At 41.6% G+C, this 26,307-nt stretch overlaps 1 protein-coding gene across 5 annotated transcripts in view; it reads right to left on the reverse strand.

The window, feature by feature from the left end:
• Window positions 1-3,876: 3,876 nt before the first annotated feature.
• MAPK14 (mitogen-activated protein kinase 14) overlaps window positions 3,877-26,307 on the reverse strand; it is a 75,162-nt gene continuing 52,731 nt past the window's right edge. For 2 of the 5 annotated variants that reach the window (XM_006050391.4, XM_044930802.2), the window contains exons 9-12: window positions 14,607-14,686; window positions 12,025-12,103; window positions 7,199-7,372; window positions 3,877-6,251 (exon numbers count right to left, since the gene is read on the reverse strand). In XM_006050391.4, coding sequence (XP_006050453.1) covers window positions 6,184-6,251; window positions 7,199-7,372; window positions 12,025-12,103; window positions 14,607-14,686 — 401 coding nt within the window. In that variant the 3' untranslated portion in view covers window positions 3,877-6,183. Of the gene's footprint in view, window positions 6,252-7,198; window positions 7,373-12,024; window positions 12,104-14,606; window positions 14,687-18,415; window positions 18,496-26,307 lie in introns of those variants that run through there. The other 3 variants (XM_006050390.4, XM_044930804.2, XM_025271059.2) reach the window with 2 other exon arrangements.

The following is a 26,307-nucleotide window of genomic DNA, read 5'->3' on the forward strand; positions in this document are numbered from 1 at the left end:
GATGTTCCATAGCTACATTCAAAACTTTTCAGCAATAAACATGTTTTATCTGTGTCATGAAAGAGCAATAACAATACGTTGTTAGAAAAAGTACCCTAGCAGGTGCCTTGACACTAGTTAAGCTTGGTGCAAGTTACAGGAACACGGTAGAGTGGGTACCTGACTCCCATGCAGGCCTGGGAGAGGCTGGGTGGAGCAGGGAGCAGGGTTGGGCCTGCGGGGGGAGGACAGCCTCCAGATGGAGACACTCCCTACCACAGGCACCTTGTCAGCAGCTATTATCAGAGAGTCACCACCTCGGTCACTGGGCAGAGCCATGAGTGTGCAATGGGTCACGTCTGAGCAATGGCGGCATGGGAATGGGCTTTCGTGCCGGGGTACAATGACGTCACACCTCAAACCGGAAACAGACGGCCATGTGGTCGGCAGCCCTGCTAGTGGAACCGGCTGATCAGGTCAAGGTAACACCTGGGGAGGACACACAGGCCCAGGACTCCCACAGGAAAATCCCACTCCCTGTCTGCTGAGTACCAGGAAGGTGTAACCAAAGGTTGCATCTGGCCCAGAAATGGCCACAAGCAACAGACACTCAGGGGTTCTGTTCTGCAATGCCAGGGAAGCAAGCGGTACAGTCATGGTTTATGACTCTTACACTCCATTAGAACCTCAACTCCAAGAGCAATCTTTTATTTTTTCCCATGTTCTCAGTGCCTGATATGTGGAACTTACCCAAAAGCTGTTTGTGGAATGGCTGAATGAGGGTGCAAGATACCCTAAGGACTTCCAATTCCCCTACTTTGCTCCTGTTATTTTTGCTTTAAAGTGGCAGATGGATGGGAAAACAAATTATCTAGATCATGGACAACAGCCATCTTCAATAACAGTTATCTTCAATAACCTTTGGATTATTGTTCCAGTTCATTAAGTTGCTCTGCATCCAACATGAATGACAAGCAAATGACGCCAAGAGAATCAGAAACTAATTCTAATACTTGTCTCTTAAACTGGGAACTTCCATACAGCACAGTTTCTTAGTGCAGATAGTCTGTATATATTTGGTTTTCTTCTTTAGATGGTCTTTGCTTCTGTGGACTGGCAGTTTTAAAAACAGGAAACAGAGGACAAGATGATTTTCAAGTGATTAAAAAATGACAGTCATTCACTGACTCAGTCAATAAAGATGAGATGCCTACTGTATGCCAGGTACCATGTGAAGTGATGGGGACACTAGTGTGTATGAGTCTGTGCCCTCAAGGACATACAGCCCTAAGCTAACATTTATTGAGCACTTACTGTATGCTAAAGGTTTTACATACTTTAACTCATTTGATCCTCACAATGACCCTGTGAGTAAGTTGAGAGAGAAAAATAATTTTCCCAGATTTGTACCACAAGGAGAGGCTGGGATTTGAACCCAGGCAGACTGATTCCAGAGCCCGTGTCCTTAAGCTTCGTGTTTTTTTCTCTTGAGCAGGTGATACAGACACCAGACAATGGCAAAGCAATGTGATCAGTGCCACCCCTGATCAAGGCAGATGAGTACCAAAAAGCATACAGAAGGCACGCCTAGTCATAGCTTGGGGATGCTCAGGGAAGGTTTACAGAGGGAGTGACAGGGAAGTTAGCCCAGAGGAGTGGGGAAGGAGAAGGCAGGGGGTCCTAGGCAAAGGGACTATCACCTACAAAGACCAGGTGACAGAGAAAGCACTGTGCCTTTAGAGCAATGCCACGGGGGCAGGGTGTGGGGGGGGAGTGGCATGAAGCTGTGGCGAGAAGCACTGAAGAGGGGAACAAAGTGGCCGCTGTAGCCCTTCACTGGCCTGCCGCTCTCCAGAGGGCGGAGGTGCCTGTCTATCCCAGATGATAAGGAAGCAGGGGAGGGGACTGGGACCTGGGCGAGGTCCAGTATGGGCTGCATGAGATAAACCAACAAGTGCCCATCCTACCCATTCTAGTCTTTTATTCGTCTCTAATTGATCATATTGTAAGCATATGACAAACAGTAAACATAATGCAGATTAATTGCAATAATTACAAATTTTGCCAATAGTGGATTTGATGAACTTGACAAATAACACTAGAAAACTACTCAAATCTCAAGCAAAGCCACTGGAAACTGTGGGATCTGGCAGACTCAGAGGGTAACAGTAAAGGGAGAGGTGATAAGGTGATCACCAAGGTGACCACTTATAAAAAAGAACAATGTGAATATCAAGAGATTGAGGTCCATAGGAAAACTGAGGAAGATCTCAATTTTTTGTTTTTTTTTGGCCTTGTTGAGCAGAATGAAGGATCTTAGTTCCCTTTCCAGCAATTGAACTTGTGCCCCCTACAGTGGGGGCGTGGAGTCTTAACCTCTGGACTGCCAGGGAACTCCCAGATCTCATGTATTTTGGAAAAAATTCCCTCTATGATTATGCTGCAAAAATGAGATGGGAAGAATATTGTAAGATGCTAAACATGGTTTTACTCAAAAAAATAATCATGTAACTCTTGAATATTTTTGAAATTACAAGCTTTTATAATTCTGTTCAGTTTTCATGATGAAAGTCCCCATTAGACTTCCTCTCCCCACCCCCCACCCCCTCACCAATCCTCAATATACAATGAAAACTCTGGTCCCCATTTTAAGTGGATTCACTTTTAGGTGAGATTTTTCTGGTGCCAGCCGTCTCCCTGAGCTAAGCAGGCCCTCTGCTCTCAGCAGCCTAGGAGGAAGGCTGCGTCACAGCACTGATTTTGTATGGAAAGGCAAAATATTTCTACAACGGTCTGCTCTTTATAGGGACTGATGTATCACATGTGAAAACGGAGGGGGGTAAGAATGAGGACAAGAGCTTGTGCCTGCTTTGCCTTCTATCCCTGTCATTCCCAGCTGCCAGTCAAGGACCAACACAGCACAGGACAAAACCCCTGGCTGCACTTTTCACATCCTCACTGGCTGGGCCTCACGACCCACCCTGGGACCCCCGTCAGCATTCCTGGGCAACTGAGAAAGGAAGCACCACAATACAGGCCCTGAGAACAGCTGTGAGACCTCGTGACTCTTTCATCTTGTGATGCAATCCAGTAGTTTTGAAGAATATGGTCAAGGGCCATGCAACAGAAGACGCATCAAATACATTTGCTCAAAAGTCTATGAACAGTGTACACATCCAAACTTCTCCCTACAATTTTAAATAAAAGCATTGGTCTGTACAGACAGTCTGAGAACGTCAGAGCTGAAAAGAACTCATACTTAAACAAACTTCATGTTTCAGATGAGGAAATTTAAATGCTAGGCCGGGGTCAGCAAACTCCCATGAAGAGTCAGCGAGTGAACAGTTTAGACTGTAGGCCATATGGTCTGTCACAACTCTTCAACTCTGTGGTAGCACAAAAGCAGTCGCAGACAACACATAAACAGATGTGGTTGTGTTCTGACACAGCTTTATTTATGGACACTGGAATTTGAGTTTTACATTATTTTTTACATGCTACAAAAATATTGTTCTTTTGACTTCAACCATTTAAAACTGTAAAAAGCCCACTTTTAGGGGGCTACACAACAGGTGGTAGGTAGACGGGATTTGGTCCCTGGGCCCCAGTATGCTGACCTCTTCTGTCCTAGGCCGCTCTGACAGCCAAGTGTAGACTGTAGTGTGATATCTTGTTTATTTGTCCTTTGCTTTTCCCACCCACATTGAAGAGTCTGATCTGCTTCACCATAAACTGCACAAGGAGCTCTATCAACGTCTTCTACATTTTAGAGGAGTCACATTAAGATCTGTCAGAAACATATGCCAGGCGGCGGCTGAAAGACCACTGATATAATGCTATATTGTGCACTGAACAAAAACAATCAAGAGGAAAATACAATAAATTTGAGCAACTCACTAAATTTGAAAAATAGGCTTTATTTTAACCAGTGGTATTGTATGACATCCTATATGGCATAACTGATTACAGCCAAGTTCATGAATACAAATAAGACAGCATTTTCCTTCATTCTCTCTTTTGTTTCCTGTTCAGAGAAATCAGGAGATGGGAGCACTGCGCTCAGAAACCAAGGAGCTCTTCTTCCACAGGCTCCTCCAGCTGAGTCCGGGCTCCTGGCACATTCAGCCTCTTAACATGTATATGGTCTCATGTGCAAAGACCTTTATGAAAAAAAATATTCAGAGCAGTATTTCTGTAGGAAATCACACTAGCATTTACAGCAAAACATGGCTGATAAAAGTTCACTTGCTGTGGATCATGAGGATTTGAACTGCATATAAAGGAGATGAGGACTTTGCGTTCGTTTTCCTTTAAAGAGGGGGCAGATCTTGGGTGAGGTGTGATCACCACCAGCTGCCTCCTTCCTTCCTGCGCCAGCTGACTTGCAGGTCCCACCCTGTCCCTCTGGACTGTAGGCAGTGCTGCGCCATGACAGAGAAAGGGAAACATCTTGGCCCAAATATGAGACTCTGCCACACAGCCAACACTGGAAGTGGATCTACACTTTCTTCTTTCATAAAAGGCTTAAATATATGGGCCTTTATGATATCACAAGATGCCTGAAATTCAGAAAATTATGAAAACAACTCTTCTCCACCCCTGAGGATATTTCATCTTTATAAAGTTGAAAATACAAAATATTAAAATAATTTGCCCTTTCTCCCCATCAAAAGGAATCACATTCTCAAAGGATTCCTGCCATATAGAAAATTCTGAAACGAAAATTTATTTCTCCCCAAACCAAGACCAGGAAGTCAATGTTAAGCTGCCAAGAAGACCCTTTTCCAAAGAAGGGTGGAAAAGATACCTCATCACTTTTTAAAAAATAATCATATTTAGACAAAGAGCAAAAGGAGTTTCTGGCCTCATGAGCTTTTATTTTTCACTTTGATTTTTAGCATGTCTTAGCATTGGTTACTGGGAGTGAAGAGAATGACTTGTTTTCCAAAGTCTAAGATATTCCTGGGACAAACCCTTATCTTTCCTGGTTGACGGCTCCCCAAAAATAGTTTGTTGAAAACCAGATGGCAAGAATGGAAATGCTATACATCCATCTGTTCCATTTCTTCATAGTTTTCACATCAAAAGCACCTGGAGTTATCACTTGTGTTCAACACAAAATAGTCCTGGGGGCTGAAGAGAGGATGATGTCACCTGCCCTTAGCATCAGCCGAGGTGACATGGGTTCTGAACTACCCATAAGGTCTTCACTGGCAAACCTGCCTGGCACCAGGGCCTCCCGAAGAGAACAGGACAAGCAGCCGTGCATGCTCAAATAGCAAGACGTGCAAAACAGATCATCACTCTGCTAGGAATAAAGAGCACACAGGAGGTACACTGATAGCAGGAACCAGCTTCTGACTACTGGGGCCAGTACTTAAGAAATCTCTGCACTGAAGGTGGGGTATGCAGAGGAATGGCAATGACACCTGGGGGTGGGGCGGGGTGAGGGAGGAAGAGAGGGACGTACATACACGCATGCTCACACATGCACACACGTTGCCTCTGAAGGCGCCCTGTCTACTCCGGGTTCACACGTGGCCGCCCGACAACCTGACTACTTGCCTGGCTCAGAACTTCATCTGCTGCACTCTCTTAACCACACTTTCTCCTCTCCTTTTAAGGCACAAACATATTTAATGGTTTCAGGTATACCTGCTGAGTTCCAAGAACCACACTAAGCAAGTTAGTCATGGCCTAGTGCACAGAAGCCAGCTGGTCCTTTTCGGCTGACACAGAATGAGGGACGGCGCCCCGTGTGAAGCAGCCAGGAGGTGTGAGCCGCCGTGGGATGTGGCCAAAGCCGACCCTCAGCATCAAGGTGGGGCCACAGGAGAGGCCAAGATGGCAAAAGCATGACCAGGGTCTGGGATGTTTAATATTTTTTTACTTTGCTTTTAAAAAACCATACAAGGTGGCAGCTCTTGCCTGCCTCGTGGCCTCTCATGAACAAGAGCAAGCAGAGGCCGCCACGGAGCATCTGTCACTCCACGTAGAGTCACTGTGATAGTTTGCTCATCATGTTTTACCCTCCCACAAAGTCAGACACACACACACACGCACGCGCACACATACACATACACACCCCTTCCACCATGGAGGAAATCTTTGCAACAAGAGGCACTTGAATGATATTTTGAGAGTTCTCATGAAAAGGCCTTCCCCTCACAGTGAAGTGGGATCAACAGAATAGAAACCAGACACTCAAGACTCCATCTCTTCTTGGTCAAGCGGTGGCGGCACAAAGCTGATGACTTCATCATAGGTCAGGCCTAGGAATCAGGAAGGAAAAGTAGGATGTGAGAGTTCAGACATTCACTTTGCTGGGAAGCCACCCTAACGTCTAAGCTCAAGTCCCTTCCCTCCCTGTCCAGGCTACTGATTCAACGGGCCTCATTGCTTGTGTGTGAACGTGTGACTTAAAGTTCAAGGATGCATATAGAAGAACAATTTTTTGGGTCATCCAGTGCCTCCTCTTTAAAAGCTCTCTGGAGAAGATGCTTAAGAGTAGCAAACCAATTATTTGGGAAATGTAAAAAGTTGTTCAGTTGTGTCTGACTCTGCGACCCCATGGACTATACAGAATACTGGAATGGGTAGCCTTTCCCTTCTTCAGGGGATGTTCCCAACCCAGGGATTGAACCCGTATCTCCTGCACTGCAGGTGGATCCTTTACCAGCTGAGCCACAAGGGGAGTCCCCCATATGCTACAGCAACAGATAATCCTGGCTTTGGGATTTAACTCAAGTTCTGGATTTGTGTTTTATGAAAAGAAGATGAGACTGGGTCTAGGAGACCTGGGTTCCATTTCTGGCTGTATCCTTAACTAGGTCTAAGCTAAGAGATAAGATATAAATGCTCTTCATTGTTTGTTAAGTTCTATTGTTTGTAAAGCTGTAAAAATTCCCTATTCCCTACTTAGCTCAAAGAGATAGTATAAATGCAGAAATTCTGAGAACCTCAAAGCTCTATGCAGATGTGAGGGGCTGTGCACAAAATCAGACCAGACAGAAGCACCTCAAAGGTCCAGAGGGGCATCATCTACAACAGAGGAACATACTCATTCCACGGAAGAGACCCTCACTGCAAGTTTTAACGAGCTGGATACAACCAGAAAAAACTCCCCCCACCTTCACAGCCTTTGGTTAGTGGCTCACCTAAGAAAGATTCTTAAATCTAGGTTCTCAAAAAGGCAGATGTTCACCCTGCTATGACTTACTTTTCCATTCGTCTATAAGGAGGTCCCTGCTTTCAAAAGACTGATCGTAAGGATCAGCCACCGGTTCGTCGTCAGGATCGTGGTACTGGGCGAAGTAGGCATGTGCAAGGGCTTGTGCTGCTGTAATTCTCTTATCTGAGTCCAATACAAGCATCTTCTCCAGCAGGTCAACAGCTGTCAGTACCACGGATGGGAAGGAAAAAAGAAGAGTTTTTAACACGTTACCAAAAATTTATGCCTTATTAAGCAAACACAGAGTTTCGATCCTTCATACCCATTCTCCAAAGTATCTGCTCTGAGATGTATTATTTATATTTTACTTACTTTATATCTTTATCTGTATATACATACATTTTTTGCTGAATCATTTTAAAATAAAATTACAGACATGCAATTTTACCTATAAATGTTTCACCATAAAGATGGCATCCTATACAATCATAAAACTGTTATTACATCTGACAAATATATAATCCCCAAACATCATCTAAAATCCAGGTCATGTTAAGCTTTCTTCAATTATCTTAAAGGTGTTTTTTATATCTAGTAACTTGTTCAAAGTGAAAGTGAAGTCGCTCAGTTGTGTCCGACTCTTCGTGACCCCATGGACTGCAGCCTACCAGGCTCCTCCGTCCATGGGATTCTCCAGGCAAGAGTACTGGAGTGGGGTGCCATTGCCTTCAGGATCCAATTAAGGACCATGCATTGCATTTTGTTGAATTTCCTTAGTCTCTTCTATTTGTAGAATAATCGCCCCCTGCCTCTAACCCCCATTTTTCCTAACTTTGACCTGAAAAGACTCCCCCACAAAACTGTCTTGTGCTATCATGTATCTGTACCCTTGTTTTCCTCTATCCCCTGTATTTTCTGAAAACCCTGGTAAATCTAAAATTTGGTAAGAATTGGGTTAAACATGTTTGGCAAGAATATTTCATAGGTGATGCTGTGTACTTAATGGTACCTTAAGGCCATCTGTCCCATTAATAATGATGCTAAATTTGATCACTGGGTTAAGCTGTTTCTTTTTTGCCTTAAGCAAGTACCCTGTCAGCACTAGGTGAGTATCAGTTTCTTTCACTTATAGCTTTCAGCATCCACTGATTTTCCTTCCCAGCAACTATTTCATTAGCTGGGGGTCACAGAATCGTGGTTTTTTTTTTTTCCCATCTAATTCCTATAAATGATGATGTTTTGAGTTTCAGAATGGTAGCACATGGGAGGACAAATAATAAAGACCACAGTTATCACTGTTGTGAAGCAAAGGCATTTGTGGCTTTGCAAATTCTTGTTTGTTCTTTAAATGTGGGAGGGGGCAGGGATGGGTAGTCAAGGGCTGGTGGGGAGTGGGGGGGTCCTTTTCCTGAAGAGATCCACGCTGTGTACACTGGAGGCTGTAAAAGACCCCCATCCTTCAGGCTCAATTCCAGAGTTGAATTTCTTCTAAAAGAGAAATGTGGATTTCAAAGGAATACAGTAACAAAGTGAATATTTATGTGTCAAGTTCATAAGCTTACACCTTAAAGCACTCAGAAAATTGCCTAGACATATATTCTCTTCTTAGAAACAATAACCTCATCAGGTGCTGTCTGGATCATATGATGAGCCTTTGCCACCCCAGGGTAAAATGACCAACACCTTGATAAATAAGATCAGGGTTAAGAAAAAGATTCCTCTAAGACCTTGACAGATACAAATACATACGCAAACAGCAACTTAAGTTTTACTTCATGTTTTGAGAATAATGGTGACACATGAAGTCAGAGACTGACAAAAGAGGGCTGTCAGTATTTACACTGTTGGTGTATTCCTGCTGGGTTAACATGCTGGGCACGAGTTCCTGGTCAGGTTACACCATGTTCTGCCTGTAAGAAGAGACTCTTTCTACGACGCCAGCATTTGGCAGTGGACTGACAGGTCTGTGTAAACACTGAGAACTGCAGTGCTGGGAAGCAGGTGGCCCAAAGCCTCCTTTTGCAGTCTACAGTGCTAAGTGGTATCCAGCTTTTTTGAAGGATTAAATGTCACGATTCCAGAGAAGGGGGATGCTTATCAGGATGGAAGTGACCCCAATAAGCTGCTGGGACACACATATCCCCCCTTCCCTGGAAGAATGAATGAACAAATAAATCGCTTTGAGCCAACCATCAGGAAATCACAGTGAGCATTGCCATGCCTAAAACATGAGCTGAGATGATGAAAAAATTCATAACAGAATGACAGACAAGGAAGCTACCAGCTTACAACATAATTTCCTAATATCCTACAGTACTTAATGACTCAAAGAGAGCTTCTCACAGACCCTTGAACTAGATAATACAGTATAAATAAATCATACAAAGGCAGTGAGAGTAAACCAGGGCAGATACAGACCCAAACCAACCCTGGCAGAATTCTGTATACCCCTGATGAGTCTGTGGATTTATTCTTAGACATGAGAGTGATCCAGCTGAGCCCTGACACATTCTCCATCTCCAAGGCCGACAAGCTCAACACTTCCGAGCATGAGCATCTCTGCTATTGTAAGAATTATCATAGGAACACTAAACCGCTCTTCAGCAATCACTGTGGGTAAAGTACTTAGAAAGGTAAAGCCACTTAGCCTTCACTCCAACTTCTGAAGAGGCTGTCGTCAGCTCTCAGAAGGATGAAACTAAACCCGAAACACAGCTGCTGGGACCCTTAAGCAGAGGAATGACCGAAACTGAGATTTAAAAACATACTACTGACATACAACTTCAGAAAAATAAGAAGGTTGATTGTTGTATTATCACAGCATTGCTCCACTCTCGTCATAGGGAGGGCCATGTCTGATTTTTCTGTTGCTGTTGTTCAGTCCCTAAGCTGTGTCCGACCGTGACGGTGGCAGGGCAGACTCCTCTGTCCTCCACTATCTCCTGGAGTTTGCTCAAGTTCATGTCCATTGAGTTGGTGATGCTATCTAGCCTTCTCATCCTCTGCTGCCCCCTTCTCCTTTGGCCTTCAACCTTTCCCAGCATCAGGGGCTTTTCTAATGAGATGGTTCTTTGCATCAGGTGGCCAGAATATTGGAGCTCCAGCATCAGTCCTTCCAATGAATATTCAGGACTGATTTCATTTAGGATGGACTGGCTAGATCTCCTTGCAGTCCAAGGGACTCTCAAGATCTTCTTCAACACCACAGTTCAAAAGCATCAATTCTTTGGCACTCAGCTTTCTTTATAGTCCAACTCTCACATCTGAACTTGACTACTGGAAAAACCACAGCTTTGACTAGATGGAACTTTGTTGGCAAAGTGACGTCTCTGCTTTTTAATACAGTGTCTAGGTTTGTCACAGCTGTCCTTCTAAGGAGTAAGCAACTTTTAGTTTCATGGCTGCAGCCACCGTCCACAGTGATTTTGGAGCCCAGGAAAATAAAATCTGCCACCGTTTCCACTCCTATCTGCCAGGAAGTGATGGGACAGGATGCCATGATCTTAGTTTTTTGAATGTTGAGTTTCAAGCCAGCTTTTTCACCCTATTCTTTCACCCTCATCAAGAGGGTCTTTAGTTCCTCTTCACTTTCTGCCATTAGAGTGGCAACATCTGCATATCTGAGGTTGTTAATTATTTCTCTGGGCAATCTTTGAATTCCAGCTTATTTTTCATCCAGCCTGGCATTCTGCATGATGTACTCTGCATGTAAGTTAAATAAGCAGGGTGACAATATACAGCCTTGTCATACCCCCTAACTTTGAACCAGTCATTTGTTCCATATCTGGTTCTAGCTGTTGCTTCTTGACTTGCATACAGGTTTCTCAGGAGACAGGTACGGTGGTCTGATATTCCCATCTCTTTAAGAATTTTCCATGGTTTGTTGAGATCCACACAGTCAAAAAGGCTTTAGCATAGTCAATGAAGTAGAAAGTACATGTTTTTCTGGAATCCTCTTGCTTTCTCCAGGATCTAATGAATGTTGGCAATTTAATCTCCGGTTCCTCTGTATTTTCTGAACCCAGCTTGTCCATCTAGAATTCTTAGTTCACGTAGTGCTGAAGCCTAGCTTGAGTGACTTTGACCATGACCTTGCTAGCATATGGAATGAGCTCAACCGTACAGTAGTTTGCATGTTCTTTGGCGTTGCCTTTCTTTGGATAGCACTGTCCCCCATCTTTTCCTAGAGTCAGGGGATTAGGACCTCAGGCAATGCCACTTTTGGGGACCAAAAGAAGTACACACCAGCCCCCAGTTTTAAGGAACAAAGCAGCTCCTTTTCAGCCAAGGCAGCACACAACTGTCAAGTCCCTTCGCCAAAGACCCTGGAAATGGTGGTGATAGGAAGGAAGATGGAGCCATTCTTCAAAGCTTCACAGAGAAGAGAGAATGGCTAGGTGTCTGAAGGCAAAAGAGGACGGGGAAGGGAAGAGGACGCGAGGGCGACAGGCTCGGCAGCACTGGGGAGCCGCAGGCAGGGTGTGCCACACTGCAGGGCGCCCGCGTGGGGCGCCAACCACCCTCTGTGCTTCAGCTGTTTCCAGCCTCAGCACAGACTCCGCCAACAACGGCAGTGGTGACCGGGTCACAGGCTTCCCTCTGCTTCTCTTCCGTGTTCCTAGGTCTCTTCTCCCAGCGTTCCCATTGCTTTCTCTCCTTTCTTCACTGTTCCCACTTACTTCCCCCATCAAATTCTGTGATCTTATATTTATACGCATGTCATGAGATAAACAGTCTGACAACACAAACATGGATAACACAGCACTATTTATCACCTTCCGAGATTTCATTAACAGTATTATATTAGTCCAGAGGATCCCTAACTATGTCATGGCCAATTCAATATCCACAAGACGAGGATACAGTCAACTTACCCAAGGGATTGGCACCAATAAATACATTTGCAAAGTTCATCTTCGGCATCTGGGTCAAAGACTGAATGTAGTTTCTTGCCTGTAAAACAAAGGGTTTTCAAAATGGCTTTGTTCAATATTTTTACTGCTCTCAAAGATTCCTGGTCCTGTCATGAGTAAGTGTTAACTGACAAAGTCTGCTAGCGTCAATGTTTATGAATGTTGTTGATATTCATCACAGACTTCTCTCTCACTGCCATCCTAACTTTCTTATTTACCATCATCATCTTTATTTATTCCTGCTATCTCCCAGTTAAAATTTCAAGTGAACTAAAGTACTAACCAGCTAAGTTCCCTTTCATTAGCATTCTGGTCACATGATCAGAAGTTTAAAATTATGAGGCCAAGATATCTAAGAAGGAGCCCTTCCTGAGACAGTCTTCCTAAAAAAGCTGAAGTTGGCATAGGGTTTAGTATTCCCAAAGAAAGTCTAAGATCAACCATCTTTTGATGAGCTGATCTCAGCAGGGACTCTCAGTATATTAAAAGGATGTCAGTATTAAACCTTGTCAACAAAATATTTTTGGTAACAAGGAAATAAACATAAGCTTTATATTATGCTAAGAGGTTCAAACACATTTTAAAAAAATATTAAACCAACTTAATAAGAGTAATAAAGAATAGTGGATTATAAGTTACACAGCTTAGGCAGAAATCTTTCCCCTACCACTTATGAGATACATCTTCTTGGGCAAGTCTTAACTAGCATATCAATGACCTCATCCGTAAAATATTAGTATTATTATTAGATATCAGTATTTGGCTTGCCTATATCATATGGTTATCCTGATACTCAAGCAAGATAAAACTAGTGGGAGAGCTTCCAAGTAAAATTTTGACACAAAAGAACATTTATATACAAATTCAGATTTTATAATGTTTGGTTCTTGGGGTGGGACAGACCTGAATTACTTACTCTCTTTTAAGTCTTGAGTTCTTCATCTATGAAGTGGGATTAACAACAGTGTTAACCCCAAAGGGCTGAAGGGAGGACTTGCGATAACAAACCAACACCCTCCTTAGCACTGTCCTTGGATTCAGAGGCAGAGCTCAAATAAACATCAGCTGCTATCACTGTTGCCTTTAGAAAGGAAAGCCTGCTCTCATTTTCTAAGGATGCTTCAACTTGATAATTTCTGGCCTTTATTCTAAGAACTCAAGGTGCTAAAATACGTTCAAGGACTGATAGCTCTTAATAAAGGCAAAAATAAAAACTGGTCTTGAGAATAATCATATAAATACAAATGGTTCATAAATGTGTGCTTCACGTATTAGCTATTAAATCTATGACCTTCCCTGTTTCATAGAAAAAAAAAAATCTCATAATCAGTCTGAATAGCTGAGATAAAACTTCTTTAAATCTAAACTACCTCCTTGAAATTCCTGTTTTTAATACAGCTCAACAGTAAAGGTATATATGTATATTTATGTATGTATGTATACACACACACATAACAAGGTTAGAAAAAGTTCTAGCTGCTAGGGCAACTTCATCTTTTAAAATTTTTAAAAATTTACATATATATATATAAATTAGATCTCTAATATTAATATATATTAGTTTCAGGTCTGTAACAGTGATTCAAACTTCTTATAAATTATATTCCATATAGAGTTATGCTGTATTTCCTATCCTTGTAGCTTTCTTTTACACATAGTAGTTTGTTCCTCTTAATAACTTCACCTTCTTAAACACCGTGTGCAGAGCAAACAGGAGAGGCCCTCTTTGAGAAGCAGCTGAGAATCTTCTCGATTTGAAAAGAAAGCTCTAGGAATTGAACTACTGACAAGCCTGTTATCCCTTCCTACTTGAGCATGCAGATAAAAGAAGGGAAAACAGAGGTGAGAGAGACCACGTCATACAGAGAACAGTCTTACCTCTAATAAGATAAATGTAAAGACTACCTGAATAAAGCCATGTGGCTAACCTGATTCCCAAAAAGATTAAGGACATCTTAAAAAGAAGTGCCCCAATCACCTCTGATGGTAAAAGGAGACTTAGATTAAATAGCCAAGCATTGGTAAAAACAAAAAAAAGGCACCTAACCCTAAGTGTTCATAGTTTTCTACATTATTTGCATATTTTATCTTAAATATAGAACTTTTCAGCATTAGATATTTTATAGGTGTTTTTAAATAAAGGCTCTTCTTTTGGTCATTAAGAAAATGGATAAATAGGAAAACATGCTAACGGCCTTCAGTTAATACACCTTCAATTAAACATTATTCAGTGGTAGCATACCCTGACTGTAGGCATAGGACCCTAGGAAAACACAAACCTCCTCTTGAGCACTAAATTCATAAATAACATCATTTTCTATGTACAAGTCTATACATTATATTCTCCATTCACAGGACTGGGTGACATTTTAATCCCAAACATCAAGTGTTGTAATAGCAGGTAGGCAGTCTTTGCCTTAGTCGCCCTAGAGGCGCATGCAAACATTCAGTGACGTTACAATCTGTGTTGGTTATACAGTGGCAGTAAAATGCGAATGTGGCCTTCTGAATTAGATACTCCTGCACAGTCAATTTGTTCTCACCTCATGGCTTGGCATCCTGTTAATGAGATAAGCAGGGGGAGTCCCCGTCAGACGCATAATCTGCTGAAGCTGGTTAATATCTTAAGATGCCTAGTCAAGGGCATTGTTAAGCATACAGTGCAAAAAATAACTTTCAACTCAAAAAGTTTTAGAAAAGGCCAAAAAGCCACCCCCAAACAAAAAATCTACTCCCACCCACCCCACCCACCCCAGGTCAGGGCCCAGGGCTGCACGTGAAAGCATGCATCTGTGAATGGCATGAGAGTTAGTAGCCATGGAGCCAGTGATGGGCCAAGTGGAGAAGAAAAACTTTTTTTTGGTTTTAGCATGATCTTTAACATTAAATATTTACGCTCCCTGGAAAGAGACTGCCCCTTGATCCGGGATGCCAGCCAGAGAACTGTTTCCGAGTACTGATGGCCACAACCTGTTTGCTTGTGGGATAAATGAAGAGGATTCAGAACATTTTGATTCAACTTCAGACAAAATAAAATGTCCAATGTAACCATTTCAGGTACAGGTTAAATTTCTGTGGCACAGGTTCTGGTGATTCTCTAAAATACCACCCCTCCTAATGTAAGACCAAGGTGGTATGTGTGTTGACACGCAAGGCCAAGCTTCAAGGACAGCAGTTAGTGATACATTTAAAATACATGCCACAAACACACAGTGGTAAGTGAAGGGGAAGTGGGGGAAAATGAGAAGCTAACAGCAGAGACAAAACAGAAGTCACAGCTGCTGCCGTATTACAGCATGCCACAGTGATTTCTCCCACAAGTCCCTTTAACAGGTGAACAGACTGACTTCGCTTAAAAAACATCCGGGAGGAAGCTGGCAAAACACTGAGTATCTGATCTGACAAAGGCAGAACTCTGAGGTTTTCCAAATGTATGCAGATGTAGATACATTGCACTCTAACCTTCTCTCTTTTAGCTGGTCCATCAATTTTAACACAACCACAAGAACTGTTTATCATGTGTTGCTGTTAAAGCAGAGTGGTGGGATTTTTAAAATCCTCAGCACAATAAAAACCTTTTCATATTCCCTTTCTTGGTATTTATTAATTCCCTCCTTCTCTTGTAGCACCATTTTCAGTAAGTACTGTAATCAAATAATTGCACTTCTTTGTGGCTTCTCTCAATGATCTTTCCAGTTGAGCTCATCCTCAGAACTTAAATTCCTTAGTGGTCAGATTACTACAAACACATGTTTAAAGCTGGCTGTTAGGAAAGAGCTGGAGCCACGGCTCCACCCTGCCTCTCACGCTCCCTGGCCCAAAGACAGGCCAGCAAATCCAAAAGACGGTGTGAAGTTCTTCTAACATTCTCAATAAATTCAGGTTTACCTCTAAACAAATTACATAACAAACAGTACTCTGCATGCTAAGAGAAAGAAACAAAAGGGGGTCACTAACTAAACCAGCAACAGTAGTATCAGCTGGGTTTTAAAATGTTAAAATCCTGCCACCTTTCTCTTTTCTATGAACAATAACTTGGTCTGTACATTTCCATGGTTTTTTTTTTTTTTTTTTTTGGTCTCCTTTAGTCAAATAGGTTATTATATCCCATTTTTGTCAGGAGTTCAGGAATAAAATATTTTCAGCAAAAATTTTGAAAGTGAGTCAGTGAAAGGGCTTTTGTCTTCTTCATATGATTTATTTTTTATTTTTGTCCTTTCACTGATTACTTTAGGTATTGGGTCATCAGCCAAAAAAATACTCTCTGGACATCCATCATGACTCATTTACCCCCTTTCTCACGGCACATGCTAACTTGTTCTCCGTCAGTCCAACTATGACTGTACTCTCTTCCTCAGAATGTCCTAGTATTTACTGACTGAATTCCATCAATCAATAATAATGGCATCACTTCACTACTTTTCAGGAGTAAGGAATATACCTATTGGCTTTCTCTGTTTACTACATTCCATCACTAATACGTTTTTCATGTTGAAAAGCTTTAAACAATTTTACTCACTTGGCTTTGCTATTTAGACATCATGTTTCACACATCATGTGCTTCTACAATAAACTGGTACTTGAGCACTATTACTAACATAAAATTAATCTTGTCTACTCTTCTCAATGTTTAAATTACTTTTTATGTACTCACTGTAACTACATAGGAGGAAAAAAAACACATTTTCTTATTCCTATACTCAATGCCATGTTATTTAACTTCTGTATTATGCTCAACTCTATGCGAGAGATGTTGAAATGTATGATGCGCCCTATTTCACATAAAGACATTTCATTATTAGGGCAGGCACTTAAAAAAAAATGGATTACAACAGGTAAATACTATCATTTTATACCCACCCTTTTTCTTCTACCAGCACATATCTCTAGGGCAGATGGCTAAGGGCGGATGAGAAGACTGAGAAAGAGCTGCTAGTGGCCATCTCCAGACAGAGAGGATGCACTTGCTATCTCAGTCTCATGAGCACTATTCAGTAATAAACTGAGCTCCTCCCTAATCCCACTCTCTCTTGCCCCGTGTCCTCTCTATTAGACAATCTTTCTAAGCAAAAGCATTTAAAACAAAAAGGCACCGTCCTCTCTAAGCATTGTCTCATCTCTTCTTTGATTCACTCCAATCCAGCTCCTGCATTTCAAAAAGCAAAAAGAAAACACTTCTGGCTGACACTCTGGTAGATAACTCTGACAATGACTTTCAAAACAGTGTGCAATCGCATGAGATTAAAGTTTAGAACATGTTATCAGAACATCTGGGATGTAAACTCAGCTCTGTCAAGTGACTCAGTGCGTGACTTGGGCAAGTCCCAGTCTTCCTGTGCTTTTGCTTCCTCATCTTAAATAAGTAAATGAAACAAATGAAAAGCCTGCCTCTGGCTACCCAGCAGTCTTTCCAACAGGGCAAAGGAATCCTTCAGTTAGAAACACTGGGAGGAGAATCCAGAAGGCACAGCTGGAACTTGGCTTCACAGCTCTTTTCCCCTTTTATCCAACTGCCTGGCAGCAGACAGATGGGAAAAGGGAGAAAGACTGGGCTTTCCTAATTTCTCTCATGCCTGTAGCCCAAGAAAATGACCAAGCAAGCCCAAGTAAGCCAGAGTCACATTCCCATGGCTTCTCTCTAAATGCCTGCTTAGAAGCAGGAAGGCTTAAGCTCCAAAGATTTTTCTCAGGGTACTCAAACTTGTAATTACACAGGCAGGCTGTGGGAGAAGGATTTACAACCCTCATCCTGTGGATCCGAGGTGTTAGGAGTGGGGATGTTACCTCTGACGGTCTGGAGACTGGGTAGATACAGACCCCCGTGGAGAACACACACCTTACCCAGGATGTGCAAGTTGTCTATTCCAAGGCAATAAAAAGCAAGTAACTCCTGGGAAAGGGCAAGGGAGTGCAGGCAACGCACTTTCCACTCTTTTAGTGAGAAAGCTAGACTGACAGAGGGTAACGCTCATGCTTTGAGGATAAATACTAACCAAAAAAGTGAAAGGAGCCCTTGAGTGAAACTCTGAGAAAGATGATGTCAGGGCTGGAGAATGGAGACAACAAATTTTCCATCTCCTGGAATGAATGAGAATCTCAAATCTCACTTACTGTGATACGACTGCCCAACACAAGCTCCCATGCTCCAGTATTGTACCCAGATAGAGAGAAAACAAAACACACTCATGCATGTGAGCAGGCAGGTACACGTACACACACACCTCATCCTGGAGTCAGCACACAGAGGGCACATGTGCTTACAAACATACCCAGGTCAAAGTACAGATTGACAGAAGGGAAGTGGCAGGGGCTCCCAACAGGGCAGATAATTACAATCAAGACATCAACTCACAGACTCTGAGGAGATTTTCTTCAAAAGCTCAGCCCCTGGGGTTCCAACGAGTCTTAAAATGAGCTTCAACTGATCAATATCTAATGGTGGACTATAAAGGAAAATGTTGGGACAAAATAAAAATGAAAAACAAACAAAACAAACAAAATACCCCAATAACAAAAACTTAAAACCCCAAACCAAGCCAAAAAGGTGAATTTATCTAGGTCAAGGTTTCTGCAGGACGGTCACTTCAAGTAGAACATGCTCCTCCTGTACAAATTTTCAAAAGCTACCACACACATACCCGACTTATATTTATTTTGTGCATCTGTCAACATCCTGTCAGTAGAGTTAAGCAGCTGTAGCTGGGTACTTAGCTGCCAAAGACAGCAGGTGAAAACATAAAAGCAGCACTCAGTCCATACACTCAGCCCACACCTACCTCCTTCCCTTCCACCAAAGCACCAGGAGCCAGTCAAGCAAGGAACACCAGTCAGCAGAGGGCCACAGAGAAGGAAGAAGCAGAGAGCACAGGAGTTAGGGAAATACACAAGCCTACCTGTGAGTATTCCTCTAAGGCTTGACCTAAGGAGCCTGTAATATGACAGGGACCTGCAAAGATCCCAGGGCCTAACCAGTTGAGATGTCCTCCCGAGAGCCTCTCCTGGCTGCGGCAGGCAGAGGACTGTGAGCGACAGTGGCCAGCAGAGGGCCCCACCAGCCCACCGCAGCACACGTCCTTCAGGAGGGCTGCAGCAACACGGGACACACGAGGCTTCGACCTTACAGAAACGTACTGACAAACCCCACACCCCCGGAGCTCTACGCAACAGGCCGCAACACCCAATCCTTTACTGTGCAGCCAACTCTTCCACGCACACTCACTATGTACATGCGTAACTAACCAGAAGTCGGAAACTTTCCACCTATGCTGACTGCTTTTAGCCTTGCCTATAAAGCTGAAAGGAGGGGAAAAAATCTTATAAAATAACTCTATTTTTTTTAATGACAATTTAAATGTTATCCATGCCATGTCTATACTGACATTCAGAGGGAAAAGGAAGAGAGGATGACTATCTCCTGACTCTTGTCATAAAAAAAACCTGTCAGGTTTTGCAGGATTAACTCGTTCTCAACTTCGGGCCTCAGCTTAACCTTCACTTCCTCAGAGAAGCTTCCCCTACGCTACACAAGAGGCACTGCCTTCCTGGTCACCCTCCATCTCAGCACAATGCTTGGGCTCCTTACGATCTGTAACTGCTTTGTTTGCTATTGACTGTCACCTCCACTGATCTGAGAGAGGGACTCTGCCTGCTCACCACTTGTCCCCAGCGCTCAGACTACCATCTGCTACATGCTGAGCACTCAAAATATTTGAGAAGGTACAGCAGGACGGAGAGGAGGGAGAACGGAAGAAAAGACTTCTGTCTAGGATTAGACATATGAAGGCAGTACAGTGCAAAAGATAATGGCCACTGTGAGCCACAGCTGCCGGAGTTACAGGAATTGGTTACGCAATAATAACTTGCCCTATTCTTTCTTCCCCTCCAGATACGAAACTGGCTTAAATGCAAGAAAATTCTAGACAAGAGTCAGCAAATCAAGCTGTACTGGAACACAACCATGCCCATTCGTTTATGGACTATCTATGGCTGCTTTCACCTTATGTGGCAAAACTGGGTGGTTACATCAGAAACTGTATGGTTCCCAAAGCCTGAAATATTTACTAGGTGGCCCTTTAAGTATAGAGTCCTATCCTAGACCCAAACAATTTATGTTTTATAAAAAAATAAATTAACAGCAAGTCCACTCACAGAAGGGCTTCTGTGGTGGCTCAGATGATAAAGAATCTGCCTGCAATGCAGGAGACACAGGTTTGATCCCTGGGTTGGGAAGATCCCCTGGAGGAGGGAATTGCTACCCACTCCAGTATTCTTGCCTGGAGAATTCCACGGACAGGGGAGCCCACTCACAGAAGTTACTTCTGAATTAAGAACAGTAGAGAATAACATTATAAATCATCTATACTCCAATATAAAATAAAAATTGAATTAGAAAAAAAGGAGAGAATTTTGTTCTTTGCAGAAGGCAAAAATCAATGTGTTCTGGAGGCTAAAATTTCAATACTGAGGAAAAAACTGAACTAGTCAAGTTTTATGCCCTCACTGAGGAAGACTCTGGGCTGTGGGTTTCTCAAGAGTCTTACCTTCACCCCAATACACCTGAAAAGTAAGCCACTCCTACTGGTTACAGTGGTCATGAGAGCAATGATTTGGGGGACCCCATGTCCTTTTCCACCTCAGCCAGTAAGAAACAATCTCAGGGCTGAAGAATAAAGCCCCGAATCCTCAACTTCAAGTTCACAGCCTTTGCTGATTTGGCATCAAGAGTTTTTCCTGCCTCTCCCCTCAAACTATTATTCCTTCATGCACTCAATGTTTCAACTCACACCAAATATTCCAGGCACTTTTAAGCTTCCAACTTCTTATTTATCCAAGTCATAAACAGCAATACCCTCCATTCTCCCCTCCTAGCAAACCTTTTCTCTTATTTACTTTTCAAAGTCCTGCTGAAACAAGAACTCTGTCTGCCATGAAGTCTTCTGCGTATCTTGAGCTTGAATTAATCTCTGCTCCTTCTCCCTAACTTATTTATACTCTATTACAGTATCTGTTCACTCTGTCTTGTTTTATAAGCAGAGAACAGACATTCATTCAAACAACTTCTGTAACTCACATTCTGCTAAGTATGATCACTCTGGTTTGGAGGACAGGTACCATCTTATCTTTAGCACCTTCCACTGAATAGCTCAATAAATATTAACTTGAAAGGTCTTCCTGTAACAGACTTTTCAAAGCAGCTCCACCCCTCTGTCTTGCCCTCAAAAATCTAGAATGACTGTTCTCTATTGGGAAGTCTATATACAAAAAAGTCAAGAAAAGTTGCTTCATTTCATATGCAAATGCTCATCTGAAATGTTTACACTCTAAAGAGTATACAAATACAGTGCGATGAGAGCATAAGGGCTACAGATAGAGAGAGCTGGTACAGCATGACAGTCGATACTTAGGAGATTAGTAAACACACAGTGCAAAATAAAAACCTACTTAGTAGCTAAAAGCACTTGCATCAGGAAAGTCAAAGCTGCAAACTTCAGAAGAAATCACCATTGGTTCTCCATGAGCTGGCAAATCCAATGAAATACAGGTCAGTCTTCCAATAATACCAGCTACAGTAAGGCCACTATAATTTGTCCAGGCAGTTAAGGCCAGAAGGAACTTCAAGTAACTATATAAGCAGAGCAAAGCAGAACTTACCACATTATGACAATTAGTTATTTCCACAGCAAGCCATCCTTCTTACCAGGTTTAACCCCGTTTTTCCCTAGATAGCAGATATTTTTACTGGTAGTTAAAAATGTGTTTTAATTGTAATAATCACAATGTCAAAATTTTAATTATAAATCTCCTGATTCTTCCTTAAACAACTTAGGCCTAAGGTTACTCTTTAGGTCCTCTGTAACAAAAGTAAGAGGTAGTCAGAATGAGTAGGTAAGGAAAAAAACCTAAGGGTAATGGGTTATTTGGAAGGAAAGTAAAAGAGGGATAGATAGTCTATTCACTTCTAAATGTTCTAGGCAACTCCCAGGAGATTTCTGTAAGCCAGAGAGTTGAAGATACTGAGAAGTAAGCTAAGCCCCATTCTAGTCCATCCTGTCTGTCACCAGAAGAATTTTCACAGGTCAGTGTCCCACCTTTGCCTCATGGATTTTTTAAAAAGTGCTGCTCATAAGCGGTATCAAAATAGATAAATAAAAGGACCATTTGCAGAACCTGAGACTATGGCTGCTTAAAAGCAGCAGTTTTAAAAAAATCCATGAGGCAAAGGTGGAACACTGACCTGTGGAAATTCTCCTGGTGACAGACAAGATGGACTAGAATGGGACTTAGCCTATTTCCTTCTCTTCTCGGTCATCAAATAATCATTTTCACTGTCATACATGGAAGATTTCTTAAGGTGCTTTAGGTTTGTGGAGAAACCTGAGAATTCCAGCCTTTTCAAATGGGGGAATACAATCTCAAGTTAGAAAAGAAAAGGCAAGAAGTAACCTAGTATTTTTCTTCTTAAACATTAGGACACTTGCTTTTAGTGTTTGAAGGAAAACTGTGTTGTTGTTTTTTTAATGAGAGACTATTTGAAACCAACGTCTGAAAGAGAGCGGTAGTTGTGACAGGAAGGGGGATATACAAAAGTTTTGGCTCTACTGGCAATATTTTATCTTGTAATCTGGGCTACATAAACACAGGTATTCATTTATTATTTCTTATCTTTTTGTATGTCTGAAGTAGTTCACAAAATGTTTGAAAAAAAATCAAAAGAAGAAATAAATGAACTAGAATTAAGGAACAAATACACAGAAAATTCATTATGGAGTAGAGCAGCAAGCTGATGGCAAGAACCCCATTATCTTAGGTAATGTCTTAAGAGTGCCATTTCTATAAAAATGAAAGAAGCAAAGAAAAGTTTTACATATGAAGGAAATTCATTTGATTACCTAGAAAAGGAAAACAATAGTAAGCCAAGGCTGAGATCTCTGGAAGGGAAAACAGTATTTGACAGGTCATAGGGTCATGAAACTCTCTCTCTTCCTTAGGCTGCAGACTGTTAAGCATGAGTAATAACATTTCCTAACTGGCTTACTCTTTTCAGAACCAGTGGCTTTCGAAATAAGTTAGCACTATACCTGAAGAACACATTCTGGGTCCTCACTCTCTTCTAATATAAAGTTCTCTCAGGTGTGTCCACTCGAGATATACATATATAGTCAACTAGACCAATGAGGAAGGGCTTCACTCTTAAATATAATTAGCTTTAAGACAAAAATTAGTGTATCTTATCTCTTTAGGGAAATGCTAAGGATTATTAACAACTAGTAACAAAGGAATCTTGGGAATTCCCTAGACTCCAGTGGTTAGGACTTGTACTTTCACTGCTGGGGCCTGGGTTCAATCCCCTAGTTGGGGAACTAAGATCCTACAAGCCATGTAACCCCAAAAGAAGATTCTATCAAGAAGACTAATCACAGAGGGGAAAAAAAAGAGAGAAAAAAAGTAGAATGGGAAGATGACTTGCAGAGATCTAAAACTGCATAAAATATCAAGTCACGTGATTAAATTTAAATGTAATCTAAATGAAATCTAATAAAATTTAAAATTCAGATCAACACTCATAAAACTATGAATAGAACTCCTTGCCATGATAAAGAGTATTTATGAAAAATGCAGAGCTAAAATTATACTTAGTGGTCAAAGACTGAAAGATAAGAACAAGACAAAGCTGCCCACTTTCACTACTGCTATTCAACCCTGTACTGGAAGTTCTCACTAGAGAAACTATATAAGAGGAAAAAAATAAAAGCATCTAAATTGGAAAAGAAGAAGTAAAACTCTCTATTTGCAGATGACATGATGTTACATGTAGAAAAACCAAAGAATCCACAAGAAAGCTACCAGAGTTCTCAGCTTTCAACTGTGCAAAGTTGCAGGGTACATGATCAACAAATAAAGATCAGTTGTGTTTTTATACACCAACAATGAACAAATCAAAAAGAAAATTAAGAAAGCAATTCCATTTAAAATAGCATCTTACAGATGTTAGGAAAATACCTAAAAATAAATTTAACTAAGGAGGTAAAACACTTGTGCACTGAAAATTATGAAACATCACTGAAAGAAATGCACCAGACAGCAACTGAGTGCACGTGTCGCCACTGTTAAGCCCGTGCTCTGCTGCCTGGGAGCCACAACGGCCAAGCCCAGGGGCAGTAACTTCTGAAGCCTGTATGCCCCAGAGCCCACGCTCTGCAATGAGAAGCCACCACAGCGGGAAGCCCCCCACACACAGAGAGTAGCCCCACCTTCAGCAACTAGAGAAAAGCCAGTGCAGCAACAAAGACCCAGCACAGTCAAAAATGATAAATAAATAAAATTCAGCCTTCTTTGTAGACATGTTTAAAGCCTATCCTCAAATTCATATAAAATTTTAAGGGAGCCCAAAGTGCCAAAAAAAAAAAAATCTTGAAAACGGGAACAAAGTTGAAGGACTTACTTACTTATTATAAAGCTACCATAATCAAAGCAGTGTGGTACTGCTATAAGGGTAGATATTCAGACCAATGGAATAGAACTGATCTTTGACAAAAGTGCCAAACCTATTCGATGGAAAAAAAAAAAAAATCTTCAAAAAATGGTCCTGGGACAACTGAATGTCCATATGCAAAAGTATAAAGCTGGACCCCAACCTCATATCACATACAAAAATTAATTCAGAATGAATTAGAAACCTAAGTATAGGAGATATACACATAAAATTCTTAGTAGAAAATGCAGTAAATCTTCACAACCTTGAATTTGGTAATACACTCTTAGAAATAACACTAAAAAACATGAACACAAAAGAAAAAATATATTGGAACTTCATTTAAAAAAATTTTTGTACATCAAACAACATTATTAAAAAAATGAATAGCCCACAAAATGGGAGAAAATATTTGCATATCGCATATCTGGTGAAGGCTTAATTTACAGAATATATAAAGAACTCCTAAAACTCAACAACAAAAAGACAACCCAAGTAAAAGGTAGGTAAAGGTCTCAAACAAGTATTTTTCCAAAGAAGACATACCAACAGTAAACACAGGAAAAGATACTCATCATCATTAGTCATTAAGGAAATGCAAATTAAAAGCACAAAGAGATTCCACTTGGTATCTCTAGGATGGCTATAATTTTAAAAAGCAGGATGGAAGGGAGGGAGGGAGGGAGGAAGAAACAGCTGTTGGTGAAGATATGGAGAAACTGCCCATTCATCACTGGTGGGCATGTAACACAGTGAAACTGCTGTGACAAACAATGACTGCTCTGCTCCTCAAGAAAGCTACACACAGAGGAACCTCATGACCCAGCAATTCCAGTCCTAGATACACAGCCAATAGAAGCCAAAGGGGAACGCAGAGAGGTACCTGCACGTTAGTGTTCACTGCAGTACTACCCACAACAGCCAAAAGGGGGAAACAACCAAGCGTCTGCAAGCACACGAATGGATAAATAAAATATGGTATAGCCACACGAGGGAATAGTATTCAGTCATAAAAAAAGAATGAAGGTCTGATCCATGCTACAATATGGATGAGCCCTGAAAACATGCTAAGTGAAATAATTCAGACACAAGAACACAAATATTGTGTGAGCCCACTTAATATTAAATTTTTAGAATAAACAAATTCTTAGAGACAGAAAGTAGAAGAGAGGTAATGAGAGGCTGTAAGAGGGAAGAGGAAGTTTTTGTTTAACGGGTACAGCTTCTGTTAGGGGTGATGAAAATGTTTTGGACATAGACAGTGCTGGCAGATGCACAGTTTTATGAATGTAATTAGTGCCACTGGATTGTCCACTTGAAAAGGATTAAGATGGTAAATTTCATGTTATGTTTATTTTACCACAATAAAAAAATAAAGTGGCAAATTATATGTGAAAACACTTGACTACAAAAATATTTTTAATTCAGCTTCTAAGTTCCACCGGCCACATTTTAAGTGTTCTACAGCCACATGTGGCTGGTAGCTACCAACCACCATACTGGACAGGACATACATAAACTACTTGTAAGACCACAGAAAGTTCTATTAGATGGTTCTTATCTAGAAGCTAAAACCACCAGTTTCAAATGCAAGATGAATAATAAATGAGGAAAACAGGGAGAGAACTGTGCACTCAAGTAAAGAGCAAACTCTAGAGGCTGCCTTGGCATTCAGCTGCATTTTAAAATCATAAATAAGCAGTAGCTGTGTGCCTTTCTGAGCAACAGAAGAGTGTGTGGGGCCAGCACATTCTGCAAAGGTTTTAAGAAAA

This window comes from Bubalus bubalis, chromosome 2 (genome assembly GCF_019923935.1).
Source record: "Bubalus bubalis isolate 160015118507 breed Murrah chromosome 2, NDDB_SH_1, whole genome shotgun sequence".
NCBI classification, from domain to species: domain Eukaryota; kingdom Metazoa; phylum Chordata; class Mammalia; order Artiodactyla; family Bovidae; genus Bubalus; species Bubalus bubalis.